This window comes from Trachurus japonicus, chromosome 7 (assembly GCF_045865225.1).
Source record: "Trachurus japonicus isolate A0001 chromosome 7, Traja_1.0".
NCBI classification, from domain to species: Eukaryota; Metazoa; Chordata; class Actinopteri; order Carangiformes; family Carangidae; genus Trachurus; species Trachurus japonicus.
Genome location: NC_140913.1, coordinates 10141521 through 10157547, shown reverse-complemented (window position 1 = coordinate 10157547; position 16027 = coordinate 10141521). Strand labels below are relative to the sequence as shown.

The window sequence follows — 16027 nt, the reverse complement described above, 5'->3', positions numbered from 1 at the left end:
ATGGGGCTCTAGTTTTATGGTGCGGTGCAAGGTGGCACATGGTGGTGTAGCCGATGTCATATCAGGCCCTCTGCGTTGTGTTTCTCACGGCCTGCCCTAGGTGGGGTTCGAAGCCTGGTCTCCTGCACGGCAGGCGACAATGCAAACCGTTTCACCAAGAGGTTGACAACCGCTTGGCAGTTGGGTTAGCATGTCTTTTATGGGTGAGTGAGTGCACATCCATTACAGTGGCACATGGTGGCGCAGTGCAAGTTTTGTGCAGCGCAACAGGGCGCATGGTCAGTTTGGTAGTTTGGTAGACCGAGGTGCACCGAGATGGGTGTGGTGTCACAGGTTCAGCTTGGCGCAGTGACAGTTTTGTGCCAAAAATTAGTATTTTATTTTGTACCCGATTTCCTGTCCCGCACAACCTGCTCTGTGCTGAATTGATGCGCCGTGGCGGAGCAGTTTGGGAGCCGTTCAGCATCCAGTGTAATTTGGGGGTAATGTTTGGCCGTCTGGCGTCGCTGTCTCCCTTGTCCATGTCGAAATATAAAATGACAAAAATTGCAGTGTGCCTCACCGCATTTAAAGTTGAGGAGAGGAGCTCAATTGATTGGTGTAAATCTGAGTCGGCTGTGGTAATACCACTCACACCTTCTCCCCTCCCTCTTTCCCTCTTGCGCCGGTAGTAGGGATGGGAGGAGTACCTGTGCCGGGGTGTGCACAGTGCACCTGGATACACCCGTTGGTGCGGCACTCCTGCTATACGCCTGGATTGCGCCTGGTCTACGAAACTAGAGCCCATGCTGTCAAGCCTAAGGGTTGGCCTCCATCTCCTATCTCCAATTAGGTTGGTAGTTTGGTCATTTTGAGACAAGACTCAGTTTGATTACAACCTTTCGTCAACCTTTAGTCATTCAGCTGCTACTGCACTGGTTTGTGCTACAGAACAAGAGGAAATAGACAAACAGGAAAACTACTGAATGTATTTTCAATTTGACTTTTGACTAAAGAAATATTCATCCAGGTATAACTGAAACTGGAACATGGCCAAGTGCAAATTGCAAATTTTTTTTGTTTTTTTTGTTTTTAATGAAATGTTTCGATAATAAACATAAATTGTGAATTTCATCACAGACACATCACACACTTAACAGCTGTGTGATAACCTCTGGGGATAAAAGTTGTTCCTCAAAAGACCACTTGAGGTTGTCTCTAAAAGTGAAGTCAGTTTACCATGTTAAAATTGAAGGGTTAAAGCTATACACAGTTGAGGACATGGTTGCTTTGAGTGACAGGTGGCTGATCATATACAGTACTGTATTAACTGGCTTTTTGATCACATCTAGTGCTTTGATTGCTGTCTGATCTTATTAATACACTGGATGTTGTTGTTGATGTTGTTGCCTTGGTAATTTGAATTATTTACTTTAATGACTCAACACTGCTGTGTGAAACTATGAAAAGAAAAGTTGTACTAATGAGTTCTAACTTTAATGTGTCTCTTTAGTAACAGTCATGGTCATGAAGAGAAGTGTTGTTTGGTGCTGAGCCGTAGCGATGTGCCCACACAGCTCCTCCCCACACTGCAAGTCTGGCTGATGCTCACCACCTCCATCATCTGGCCCAAGTGGCTCTTCCACAGGCTCAAGTGTATCTCTATCTCTAAAGCAGAAGTTGTGCAAAATGGCACAATGAGCAATGACCTTCATTGCTAAAGCTGGGTGCACCTCCAGTGCCTTGAAAAATGTGGAAAAACCACCACAAAGGCCTGTTATATCGCTACACTACTGTACACACAACACAATGGGCTTTTGTGTGTTGAAGCTGTGATTTTAAGTCTGTGATGGGATGTGACACACAACACAGGGACATGTGCTATCCTGAACAACAGGGAAGGCTTCCAGTTTGTGAAAAAGCTGTTTTTTTGTTTTTTTCTCAGAACGGTGGATTAGACTGAGATACTAACAACTGTCAGGAAACTGGCACTAGAAATCACAGAATGCACATGTTTCCATTGAGTAAAACAATTTCCTATTATATAACGCTCTAGTGGTTATCAAAGTTTAATCTCAGCAAGAAGCTGCCGGCTTAAAGAGGCCTTTCTGTGTGAGTTCACATTTCCACTGTAGGAACTTTGGGGTAATTTCACAGGCCCAGGGCTGTTGGCACGTGTCTCCATAGCAGGAACTGCCCCCAAAGAACAATCTCCCAGAAATTTGACGGGGGCTAAACAAGTCCCTGCCTTGAAGTAGGTACTCCAAGCGGGCCTGAAAAACTCCTGGGTGGGGCTTGAGGTTTACTCGGTGATGATTGGGTATACTCAAAGTGGGATGTGTGCCAACAGAGAGCACCAGAATAAGCGGCATTTAAAAAAATAAAAAACAGCAGAAGAGGAGCATTAGTAGAAAGCATCTACGTGCACAGCCAGAAAACACACACAAGAGCAGTAAAAGAAAAGAAAAGTGTCACACAATGATTTAAACTGTTGCATAATGATTAGTCCAGTCCAAAGACATGCAAGTGAATTAATAAAACTGCCAGTCGGACTAAATGGTTGTTTGTTTCTTTATATCAGCTACGTGATAGACTGGTATCATGTCCAGAGAGATCCGCCGTGTTAATGCCAAAAAGAAAGACCATAAAACTGATGCTGTGTGACAACAGAATTCCCAGCAGAGAAGTAGTCTGACATTGTATATGAGTAAATAGTTCACATCTGGGAATTGTGAAATGATTGCAGCTAGTGCAGCAGAGGCAGGCATGTCTCAGTGGTCTCAGTCTAGCAATTACCCTACTTCTTTTGCTCCTCAAAAATATGAGCAATTGTGATAAAGAACACAGGAAAACAGAGCTCGAGAGGCATTTCCACTGAGCTCTTGAGATGAGTTTTTCTCTCTCTCTCGCTCTCTTTTAAAAGAAATAAAGATACCAGTACTTTTAAGCAGTGATTGTCTGGATTTCATATCCACTAGTGGTGGCACAAAAATAACAGATTTCATAAGAAAAACAGTGAAAAAGGATTATTATTATTATATAAATCATATGAATCATAGTATATTTTCTGTCAGTGCTGCTCCGTGATGATTTATTTATGTAACAGCAATGAATATCACTGCTCTAAATGTCATTATTCCCCTACTCAGTATATTATCATGATAAAAAAAGTTGTTTGCTTCTATTTTTCTATTCTGATATTGAATTTGTTGGGGCAAGATGCTGTAACAATTTCCTCCGTTGTTTAGAGCCATGGCAAGTATCCCGCAGATCAGTGTTCCCAACCAATAAGCTAAATAATTGATTACAACCCCATGACCCCATGCCGTTTGAGCCTTAAATCCCAAACATCTTCAGACACTTCTCATCAACAAGGTGCTTCCATCCACAGAACCACTGCTGCTCACTGGATGTTTTTATCCTTTGGCTCCACTCAGAGTAAAAATACTCTTGAGACTGTTGTGTGAAAAAAAAAAAAAACTGCAGCCTTTTTGAGAAAAACTAGCCTGCCAACAATCGGCTCACTGAGGTCACCCCCCTCTGAAACTCCTGACCTGTATCTGCAGGTCTTAGCAGGTGCACAGGTCTTCCTAATGAAATGCACAATGGGTTTAGTCCTTTACATACAGTATAATGCCATTGACAGTAAGTAGGGAGTAATGACTATAGTTAATGAACGTGATCACATAATGAAAACGTATCATATCATCCACAATCATTCAAATAGTGACTAAGGCGTTTTAATTGCGTTGGTTATGGTGCACACTAGAGCCTCTGATGTGTGTGCCATTTTTCTTTTTAGTTTATCTTTTCTTTCATATTCCTACACTTCCCTTCTCTCCTTCACCTCGTTAACCAAACCACAGCTTCCTCTTGAGCCTGCGATGCCGCTGACCCACTTACTGATTGCTATACCTATTAAATCTGAATGATAGTAGAGTGATTAACTCACCTTCATCTCTGAAGCTAACAAACTCTTTCTGACCTGATTGTGTATAATGTTGTGTATCTTCTCAGTGTATTCTGGACTTGCTATATTTAGTACAAACACAATGAGCAGTCCTGCTATACGTGTAGCCCTGATTAAGCTTGTCTAATTTGATTAAATCATTTACATAAGAAGTGGAAAAGGAACGTTCGGCTAAATGAGTCGGCCAATCTCCTCTCTCCTGCATGGCACCCACACTGTCAATTACTATACATTTTTCCAGTCATACACCACAGTTACGTAGCTGCCATGGCATTCGGTCCCATGTAAATTTGGAAAATATACAACAGCTGAGACTCGACTGTCTCCAAGGCTGAACGCAGGGAGCAGCTGTGAGAGTGAACAAATCAGGGGTCCACCTGTGGACAAGTATATTCCAATACTTGTACCAATAATACTCTGGCAAGTGGATACAACAGCTCTCAACCTTTTTTTTTAACCAATTGAAAGCGATATAGTTCAGTTACAGTTACATTACAATGATTGCGGCGGTCAGAAATGTCAGCTCGCGTGTTCGGGATCAACGGGCTGTTGCAGCTCAGTCACTGCAATTTCCTGGACAGCAGTGAACGCATCGTCAGATAAGTGGTTGTTAAGGCTGTCAGTCATTTCGGCTTCCTGTGACAGTAGTCTGTTCCAGGCTGAGTTGATTGGCAGGTTTTTCTCTACATGGTTAGATAAGTGGCAGTTTGCAACTATCCAGGAAGATTGGTTCGAGTAATACTGCACATCCATGAGATTGAAGGCTGATCTGATTCCAACACACTGCTATAACACCGTGAGGACGGGGGTTAACATCTAACTCATCATGGTGACAATTACTTTATCCTCCCACTTAACAATCAACATCTTTCACATTACAAAATAATATCCAGTGGGATGCATTTCCCTGTCATTGTCCAAGACAATGTGTGACAGTGCCACTGAAATGATTGCTTTCTGGGGAGGGGCTCCTGACAGCACTGAAAACTGGTTCATGCTGGAGAAGCCAACTGAATCATGCCCAAACTCTTCTATCTCAGACAAAACACAGCATGATACCTCACAAAATATAATAAAAAACCACCAGGAATGCTCACACTGGCATTAATTACATCCAGAACTACTCCTCATGGTCATATATCTTGACCAACCAGCCAAGTTGCAGGTTACATGGTCACAATCTCCCCTTCCGGAGCCACACTGTTAATTAATGGGGATAAATGTTTCTGTATATTATTATGTCGAGGGTAAGTTGACCTTCGACCATCTGGATATAAAATCATTTCTATCCTCTTTGGCATTTGAGTTATACTGTGTTATAATTAGAGTATGAATTCATCATTTATGGCCAAAAAAACATGTTTTGTGAAAGCACGGTCACCTTGACCTTTAACCAGAAAACCAGGATTTTTACAGCATAGTATCATAATTTGTTTTAGTGGAAATATTAGATTGATAAATGGACACCAGGTAACACGCTTTTATCATGCAAATTGCAGATATGAATTAAAGGTTTTAGTGTTGGAATACTAGAGTCATTTTTAATGTCTGTCAGTCTGTCTGCTTGACAATCCCATTTTGCAAGGACAAAAATGATCAAAGTGAGAGAAGATAATAAGCCACAATATGACAATGCCATTACAAAACTTGCAAAAATGATTATAATTGCAATAACATCATCATCACTAGTCAAGAGACCAACATTTCCAAAATCATTTTTAAAAAAAATCCTATTTAAAGTATATAAAACAATTCACAAAAAAGAGTTTACAAGGCCAAAATACTGTTTTGTGAGGTTGGCATGAGCTGAAATCTTTATATTTGACCACCAAGATCTGATTAATTCACCCTGTTTTGCCAAATTTGAGGACATTCCCTCAAGGTCAGTCAGACAGACAGACAGACAGTCAGTCAGTCAGATGGACAGATGACCTGTATACATATGCCAGGCATAAAAAGGTATTATGAGTGACAGAGACTCTGAGAATTATGGTGTAAAATCTCATAACAGTATAAATATAGCCTACCTCAGACAGCTCTGGAGACATGGTGCACAGCAGCAGTCCTGGATGCTTTGGTGCCAAAGGGGAACTTTACCTTTTATTAAAAACGTATCTAAAAGGTCTTGTAAATGGAAGCAAATGGATGTGATATACTTCAGTACCTACCTCAGTTCCTGTTATTATACATTTATTAAAGGCAACAGGTCAGGTGGCAGCAGCTCACAGAATGACCCACTTTATATCATTATATATGTGCATGAAACCTCAGAATGATCAAAGCTTAAAAGGAGGACTGTCAAGACCCCAAGGAGCTTTAATATAGGAACAGACAGAGACAGGTTGAAACGGTCCAGATCAATTTATTGCTCTACTCCTACTTTGAAAATTACTCTTCCAACGTACAGCATCTACTGCACATCCAAATGTATTGTTCAAATACCATCCTCCTGTTTCAGTCCTGAGATTCAGATTTATGCAAATGTTTCACCTCAACCTAATTTGCAAATTCTGTGCCATATGCAAATGTAATATAGGATTTCCATAATCACCATAACATAAAAAACGCCCTGTATGTATATAAGAAAAAGTAATAAAACCTATTTTAAAGTGAAAATATGCCTTGCCCAAACAAATTTGTCTTTATTTATGCTTACATTGTGCACATGTTATTGAAATATTTATCCATCCAAAAGCCTGTCAGTGGGTTCCCAAAGTCTAAGAACATAGATACTGTAGATATGTTTCAAATTGGATAAATGAATAGTTATCCTTACCCTCCAATTGAATATTAATAACATTAATCATATTAAATTATACAGAATCACTATGCATGTTATTTTAATAAGTTTGCATTTCTAAATTAAACATATCACAACCATGTTTGCAACAAAACATTCTTATGTTTTTTATGTACATTTACAATGTGATCCACTTGTATACCCTAAAGACATATCCATCTATCCATCCATCCATCTATTCACCCATAGCCATACTGATTATCCATGCATGGTTGGAGACTGACGTTGGGGATAATATTCCCCTTTTAAGTAACATGCACCAACATCACTCTGAATATAGGGACATTTACATGTATGTATGGGGGATTGATGCACATCATTGTGCTATTTGCATTAATTTCCATCTCCATCTAATTCTATTCCTACGTTCCTCTGTTTCTATTCATATATTCTTACAACGTTTACAACATATTGTTGTAGAAAATTTGGTTCTGCCTGTGGAGAGTCAAAGAAGGGAAGAGAACACAAAACTACACAGCAGACAGCAGTTCAGAGTAGTGCCCCCAGAACAGAGATTGCAGTCCCTTCTTATATCCCAATTTATAACTCTGGTTCATTACTTTTAGCTTTCCTAGGCATAACAGATGCCCACCCCTAATAGTGTTGTAGCCACCCCCAGTTATTGTTTTACCTATACTGTAGGTATTTACAACCTGGATGTGTTAGTAAACAAGGTTATACGTAGGTCACCCTATGTCCTTCCTCTTGCCCCAGGTTTATTGTAGTCAGGACACAGATGTCTCCTCTGATGGAGTCAACATGATTACTACAAGGTTTAACTACAACTACTTCAAAGACTATGTTACTATTTATTATAAGGAGAATACTAATGTCAGCAAATTTCCACACAATATATATATATATATATATATATATTTTTTTTTTTTTTTTTTTTTTTTTTACAGTGGACCAGGTAGACACATTGTAATCTCACAACTCGTACTTTGGTAAAAAAAAAAAAAAAAAAAAGAAAGAAAGAAAAAAAAAATCTTTTAAATCTCTACCTTTCCTTGCTGTCTGTGCTCCTTCCTTTACAATTGCTAATAGCTTCTTTGTTAATTAAATCTTCCAGCTGTGGTGCACACGGCAACAGGCAGCACATGCTACTGTTCATCACATCTGTTTGTGTTGGACTGACTGAGGAAGAAGCTCATGCACCACCTCTCCCCGTCTCTACTGCTTGGAGCCCGGTGGCTCCTCAGGCTGCCCTGCACATCTGTAGCCAGTCACAGACATTATCACCAGGACCTCAAGACCAGCCTGGGTAAGGAGTTAGACAGCTGTGCTCTCCAGCTGTGATTTGTGTAATTCATTTACCGCCCGTCTATCTGACTGATTAATTATAACATCTGTGTGAGAAAGCGGCGCCCTAGTGGCTCCCAAATATGCCACACTGCTCTTGACTCCACAAGCAAATGGTAAAAGGTAGAAAGCTCTCCTGTCATCAGGGCATAACGGGGATGCACTACTAAAACTTGTGGTTCATCAGGTGCAGGGACAATTGACTCCCTGTGATTATGTTCACATGCCTCTTTGTGTAGTCTCCTCACAGCCGCAAACACACTCAGATTTGTTCCCAACTGCAACATCTCCTTTGTGTTTCCCTCTGCCACAGTTTTTGCTCTGATGATTGTTCGGTGACAGCGCGTCAACATCAGCGCCGATAAAAATGCTTCTTGTTTATTCTGGATTAAACACAGCTGTGGCTGGAGGAAAGTATGTCAGTGTCAGTCCCTTGTAAAAGTCACCTAAGTTTGATTAATGTTTTACAGCATCAAATGAAATAAACGCTAACATCTTTTGTACCGTGTTCACTCGCCGACTAACAATAGTCCTGTCACTCTCAAGATTGTACATTTTTGTCTCTTTCCAGCACTTTTAACTGCCTCATCAGAGCCAGACTAATTCCAGTGGAGGCATGTTTGGCCATCTACATAGAATTTAGCCTTCAAAAATAAATAAATAAAGTGATGGTTCTCCAGTCATTACCTAAATTTATAGACAAACATTCAGACTGTGCACAGAAAACACTGTAGTGCCACAACATCATAATTATGGATGTAGTAGTAGTAAATATTAATTGAGAGCAACCAATCAAAATACTGTTAAAGGGCTCATACAGGTTTTGTTAGTGCTGGCTCTATTAGATAGCAAACTCCACTGAAAAATGGAGGGTAGCGGCATTGGCAATGCTAACTGAAGCTACACACCAGTCAGCCTTATATGGCATATTAATTGGAATTACCACCTCAGGCCTGCACTTTAGGGAGATATGGTCACAGTCTCATTTTCCTGAGTTAACGTGTTGAATATTGGCCAGAGGTGTTTAGGCAGAACAAGTTGTCCACAAAACTCATGTTTGTTCATCTTTATTTAAATGTTTATTGCCTAATGTAAACACATGGATGAAGGTGGTCTTGAGATGTCACATTCAAGAGGCAAAAAATGTGTTTTGTGAGCTCACACACGCAATCCAAGTTAAATAATAATATTTTAGGTCTAAAAGAAGGATTCTGAAGATTTTATTTTTAATTGCTCCTGTTTTGTGGTAGTTCTGTTAGTTCTGTTTGTTCCCATTACCTCATTACTTGAAGAAAGCCAACGGAGCTGTAATACAAAGTCTAGTGAACAAGTTGACACACTCAGTATGTTTACAACCAGAATAAACAATATTCAGACTTACTCTTACTGTTACAAAGACGTTGTGTGGCTCTGAGTTGATATTCCTTTGTTGATAAAACAAACCGGAGAGCTTCAGACGGCCTGTAAACATAGTTATCCGTCAACTTGACTCTCAGGCAAGACTTTGCAAGTTCGCACAAGACTTCGCAAGACTTCGTATTACTGTACAGCTCTGTTTACAAACATGTCCGCTTGCTTGAAGTAAACAATTCCCTCGCTGTGTGTTTTAATAGCCATCTGATGCTGTCTGTGGAATGTGGTTTTGAGGGATGTAAGCAGCTTAAGCGTAAGAACAGTCTACTCCCATTCATTGCTGTCGTGGCGATGCAGAGACAGAACTACTACAAAACAGGTGCAATTAAAAGGAAAAACTTCAGAATCCTTCTTTTAGGCCTAAAATATTAGGAAACTACAGCCCCTGGCCCGTAATTGTCCTTTAACATTTTGTGCCAAATCTGAGTGTTACTGAGATATTATGTTCATGAAAGTGGGTTGGGTGGGGCCTGGCCATAACCGGTGCGGAAGCATTATAATGATACAGTATGATTATAACCCTACTGTTGTGTCAAAGTAGATCCTGTGCTATTTGTTACATCAGTGGAAACAAATATCTGTTGACTGCTGTGTAGACAGGCAAGGCTTCACTCATAACAAACTGTCAAGACACAACATTATAAATATTATTTATCATCTGCAGGATCATAAAAAAAAAAGATCCAGCTATGCTCTTTCCATCTGAAGCCATCAGTCTGACACTCACACACACCAAACTCCACTCACACGTCAAACTGATCAGCAAAGTATTGATTATCGCGTCTGACAGACGGACACAATTCTTTTAAGAGCCATGAACACACAGTAAGAGTGGGAGCTGCTCTCACTCAAAACTCTCCAGCGTCTGTGCAGACACATCCATCCCCTTCAGTACATTGCATCATTTTAAATCCAGGTTCTGACAAAATCACTGGAACTAATAACTAAATCTGCACTTACAGCGAACCGAGAGGTATCCATCTCCAGATACTGAACATTTTCCACCCATTACATCTGTGATTTGTGCACTTTTAGGCAAAAAAAACATGTTAATCTACCATTTATCCAAGCTCTCAGTAATTTTGTATGTTTTCTACACCAGCTGTGCATCTGCATCTTACTGACAATATGACTGAACCTGCACCTACAGAACACTTTGACTGTGATTGTCTGGTTGTTGTTGTTTAACATCAGGCGACCAAAGTAGCCTAAATAACCAATAAAATACCAGAAATAGCTTGTCCGTACAGACCAAGCATATTAAACTTCAAACACATTTTAATATTTGCATGGAACTGAAAGTTAATATCAACCAAAGGTCGGCACAGGAAAGAAAGAGACTTTGAAATTTGGCTACATTAGCCACAGTGAAGCTGTGGCCTGTGGGTTTGAGGGAGCTACAGCGGAGAGAAGAGAGGAAAATGAGATGAGGAAAAGTCTCACATAACAGAGTGAGAAGGAGAGAGAAACCGACAGTTTTAATAATAGTGTGTAGCGGGAGGGGCTTTGTTGTTGTTTGCTGAATATGTTCCCATAAAGGTCTGTAATAAAGGTGGGTTTCTGTGTGTTTCTTGATTATCAAGCAGCTCTATGTCCTACAGGTATATTGATACTGTAAGCATTATAGTCCCAGTCCACAGAAAAATGCACACCTGTATTTAGAAGGTGAGCCTCAAAACCAACTGACAGGAATTCTGTAACTTTGTGATGTCACAAGTCACTGTTCTCAGATACCCCAAGCCCTGCCCATCTGGACCCACCATCCAAACTTGCAATATCTGGATTCTCTGAGTGTTAACATTAATTTAACAAAAGCTGTACTGTTATTGGGTCAGTTGGTCAATTAAAATAGAGGCTCAGAGTTTTCTCTCTTCTGATTGGCAGACACAGACCAGATGTGGTTTTTTTTTATTTTGTTTTTTTGGTTTTTACACCAACCTGTCGTTACTACAGCTCCAGAGAGAGGCCTGAGAGAAACTAGGTTGAGATGAGTTTTGGTATTTTGAAACAACATATATATCTTCTTATGGATCAACACTTTAAATAAAACACAGTGTAAAATATTGGACCTATAAATGCTGAAACTAATCAGGGAAAGGTGTTCAGGATTCTCAAACTCCTGCCTCAGCCTTGGGAAATATAGTATTTTCTGTTTCCTGTTTAATCCATAGGGCCCAAGATATATATCTTAATCAATATCTTTGTCACTGAACGTACTGTATGTTCTGTTATGTAATTTTATCAGCACCTGACTGTGGTATAAGCAGGAAGCAAGGATAACAGATTCCTCAATTGTTGACACTGTTGGCGTTGCAAAGTTCTCAGATGATACAATTACTGATTATTAGGTTTGAGAAGGGGAATTTGATTCCATCCAGAAGATAAAAGCATCCCTGTGTCTTCACTGAGACAGTACATGAGGGGTGAAAGGCCATGGGACGCTGTGGGATTCATCCCAGTGATAGAACGGGCACATGCAGGTTCAGAACCAGGTTTTTTTTTTTTTTAACCCATTGTCCTCCCGCTCTGCCAATCCTCCTCATCCTCCTAATTCCTCCCCCTGTGATTTTTCTGCCAACCCTACATCCTGACCATTCTTCAACCTTCACTTTTCACTCCCTCCTTAATCTTGTCCTTGTTCTTTATTGTCCTTTGCCTTTCTTGTATTTTATCAGCAGTGTTGTCACTCACTGATAGCTCTGACCTTTTTTTTTTTCAAAACAGTACCACCGGAGAACAGAACATCACTCATTATGTCTAATTTTTCCTGTGAAGAAGCACAACTAATTCTGGTGTATAAATAAATAACCAATGCTATAATGAATTTTAAAAAATACAACAGAGAATCTTCCTTGGATAAAATGCAATAAATAAATCTTCAGTTCATTCACAGTTCAATATGAAATTGCCTGTTAAATTATTTATTCCCTGAAGCAATATCGAGCTACAAAATAGACAATTTTCTTTTATTACCAGCATTTGGGTGCTTATTCAGAGACAATAAAGAGTTCCTACATACCAGGATCTGACTTGGAGAACGTGTCCACATCCAGAAGACTCCTGTGGAGACAGACAAAGTGCAGGTCTGAATAGATTCTTTCAGCCCTTTTCATTATTCTGAGGCACGAAATTCCTCTGTTAACATTTCTATATTTTGTTCTTTGCTCTCCTGAGTGTTTCTAAAACTCTCAGCTAAGCCCGAGAGTAGTTAATGGGTAGATTTAAATTGCTCCCCAGATAATTGTGTGAAACCATCCGAAAATATTGTGCTGCCAACCTCCGCCCCGAAATGCAAACAGCAGTTAAGCCCAGTGGACGGTGGGTTACTGATCAAAGGCTGATGAAGATGACCTTCAGGAGGAAGAAGATAAACAAGCCTTGATGTTTCTGATTGAACCACTTCCTGTAACTAGTATTAGTCGTATTATGGATGTGGCTTTGGTCAATAAAACAACTCTAAGAATATTATCAAGGTGAGTGAACAGACAGACACATGTGGATGTATGACTTAAGTGGAGGTTATTGAGATGTTAGGTTATGATACCTTACAGCAGACGAGTTGTTTTGTCTGTTTGTTTGTTTTTACTCTCATGTCTTAGTTGATTCATTACAACAACACATCAGAATGTAAGCTGATATTTTGCCATTCAGCCTCACTGAGCAATCACTATTTTGAACCAAATTTCAAATGGGTGGACCAAGGAAAGAGAGGGGACCTCCAGTGGGATTGTAGGACAACATGATTTGGTTTCTGTGGTACAGAGTTCAAAGTTATTGGTCATGATGTGAATGTGACTGCTGTAGCTCCACCATGTGGTCAGCTGAGATGGACATCAGACGACAAGTGTTGCTTCAAGTGTTTTCTGAGATCCACAAATAAGATCTTGAGATTTATCATGTGTCCAAACCAGTCAGCAACTCGTTACCTTAGCATAAAGACTGGAATAAGTAGAAACAGCCTTGCTCTGTCAACAGGTAAAAACAAAAAACAAAAATACAATAATAGGCTGCTTACCAACAACTCTACAGCTCATTACAGAGGGTGAATTATTGGACCCACATATAAAACCCAAACTGGCCATACTCAGTTTTTTATCACACAAATTAAATCAGATAAAAACATGTTAATCCCTGCTGCTGTGAAGCTGCGGGTAGGTGGATTTTGTTACCTGCTGACAGAATCAGGCTAACTCCTTCCTTTAGTCCCCTGAGTCCATATGATGACCAGTATCTGCTGTGATGTAACCAAAGATCTTAATTCAAGGCAGAAACAGGATGTAGACTTGATCAATAACTTAAAGATGTATGAAATGTGATTTCACAGTGGAAGCACAAGATCATAAATCTTCTTCTCCTCCACTCCCCGCCCCACACCCCAGTCCCAGGTTTTAGGGGTGGCTGTCTAACCCAGGTGTCTGGCCATTTCAAGCCAGTGTCTGATCTCAGGAGGGACCATCCAGGACCAACACTTATTCATTATTCAAGAGTGGTTTAGAAAGACAGCCAGCGCACGACCAGGCAGGCAGAGTGACAGTCTGCAGAAAAAACCTGACTGGATTTTTACTGGTGAGCAGAGCAGCCAACCATTCAGCTAAGGCAGCTACATGTATGTAAGCTCCATGTCAGTGTTATAAATTCAGTTTTAATAACAAAGCCACATTTTACTGGCTGCATTTCTGTGTAGAACCCTTCACGTATAAGCACCAGCAGTCCACCTGTGAACGCCTATGAATATCAGTGGTGGTCCACTGGGCCACTGGCGGGACTGAAAGCACCAGAGGCTGAAGGATTTTTTTTTCTTTTTTTTTGTGGCTTTCATGCATATTGGTGATGGGATTAACCATTTACCTGAGAGTAGAGGGCAGCAGAAAGTAAAAGGTTATGCATGAGCGAGAAAGCACTTAAACACACTAAAGGCTCTACTGCACTCAGATAGATAGATAGATAGATAGATAGATAGATAGATAGATAGATAGATAGATAGATAGATAGATAGATAGATAGATAGATAGATAGATAGATAGATAGATAGATTTAATTGAAATGACTTGCGTGGTAGATATACATTTAAAATCCACACTATTTGACGAGATGCAGGTGAAATGAGAGACTTTCCATCTGATTTTTCTGATCTCCATGTATAGAAAGGAGAGTTGGACCTCACCTGCACGACACGGTAACTTCTATTTTAGTTGCAGGGACTCTGGTGTTGAGAGGGTCGAATTCCCCGATTGATGCCATCATCTCGACTCAAGACGCCGGTGAGCCTCCGCGAAGAAAGAAGAGAAACAAGAACAGGTCGGATCATTCACAGCGGGATCGTGATAGCGGTAAATCCATTGTCGAGATCTGCGCCCCCCCAAGCCCCCCCTGGTTTGTTCCGCTTGTGGAGCAGGAGAGCGGAGGAAAGAGACTGAGAGAAAGAGGCGGACAGACAGAGGAAGAGAGAGAAAGAGAGGGAGAGAGTGAGTGAGTGAGTGAGAGGCGGTGAAAGTTGTGAGGCAGATTTAAAGTTCATCCATCCTTCATGCGTTCACGGTGCGCTCCCCGTGTCTGTCCGGCGCCGGGGTGGAGGAGGAGGAGGAGGAAGAGGAGGAGAGCGCAGCCAACCGGAGGCACCGACAACAGCACGGGGCTCCCTCTCCCTGTGCCTCTCTCTGTGTGTCATGTATTCATTTACATGTAGTCACCTGTTACCTAGGCTGGTAACGACGTGCTGCATGGAGGATTTTACTATAGGCTTGAACGCGCAACGACGATGAAGCCTGTATTTCACTTATAACCTGGACCTCCTCAAACCCTTTCTCCCCTCCTTGCTCAAAACGTGGCCTGTTCACATTTTCTATTCTGCGGCAACAATACGTTTCTTGTGTTTTATATCAAAGTTGTTAAAGTATTTTTATAGGGTATTTTAACCCCAATGTTTCTTTTAAAGACAGGGCTGGATTACTATAGTTGGCAGCTGCCCAGGCACGCCAGGTTCTGTCCACACGATTTGACCCTTCCTACCTTTATTTATAGCCAACAACATTTAATCAAAAAGTCGCATTGAGATCAAAAGTGAAACCCCAGTCCATAAAATAAAACAAAATAGCTATAGCAAAACGAAATATTAAAATCCAAGATACATATTACAGTCATTTATAAGAGTGTGCATTTATTGAGACACAACCAGATAGATGATAAGAGCTGTAAAGACGAGTTAAAAAAGAGTGTAAGAGCTAATGTAAAAGAGTCACACACCAAGACCATTTTTTAAAATATAGACCTGTCAGTATCAGTATGTTCAGTCTGCTCTGAAAATTGTGGATTATGATTATTTTTAGTGCCCTATAAATGTGGTATTTACTGCAGGAACACATGATGCCAGCCTGTCCTGAGAGTGTGTGGTAAAAGGATAATGTCTTGAAGGTGAGGGATGAGGGAGGTTGATGCGGACTAGTCCTTTGTAAAGAGAGTGGTGATCTCGCCTGATAGAGAGGGGGTATCTACCCCAACCAGCAAGTACATTTGAGAAGGGATGAAATACTGGATTTTTTTTTTCCTTTTGTTTTTTTTCTGTT

At 40.6% G+C, this 16027-nt stretch overlaps 1 protein-coding gene across 2 annotated transcripts in view; it reads right to left on the bottom strand.

Moving 5' to 3' along the window:
* The window catches only part of LOC146984210 (copine-9-like), a 109706-nt gene extending 94685 nt beyond the window's left edge, over nucleotides 1-15021 (bottom strand). For both annotated transcript variants that reach the window (XM_085781154.1, XM_085781155.1), the window contains exons 1-2: nucleotides 14629-15021; nucleotides 12484-12524 (exon numbers count right to left, since the gene is read on the bottom strand). In XM_085781154.1, the coding sequence (XP_085637280.1) occupies nucleotides 12484-12524; nucleotides 14629-14708 (121 nt within the window). In that variant the 5' untranslated portion in view covers nucleotides 14709-15021. The remainder of the gene's footprint in view (nucleotides 1-12483; nucleotides 12525-14628) is intronic.
* Between the last annotated feature and the right edge of the window lie 1006 nt (nucleotides 15022-16027).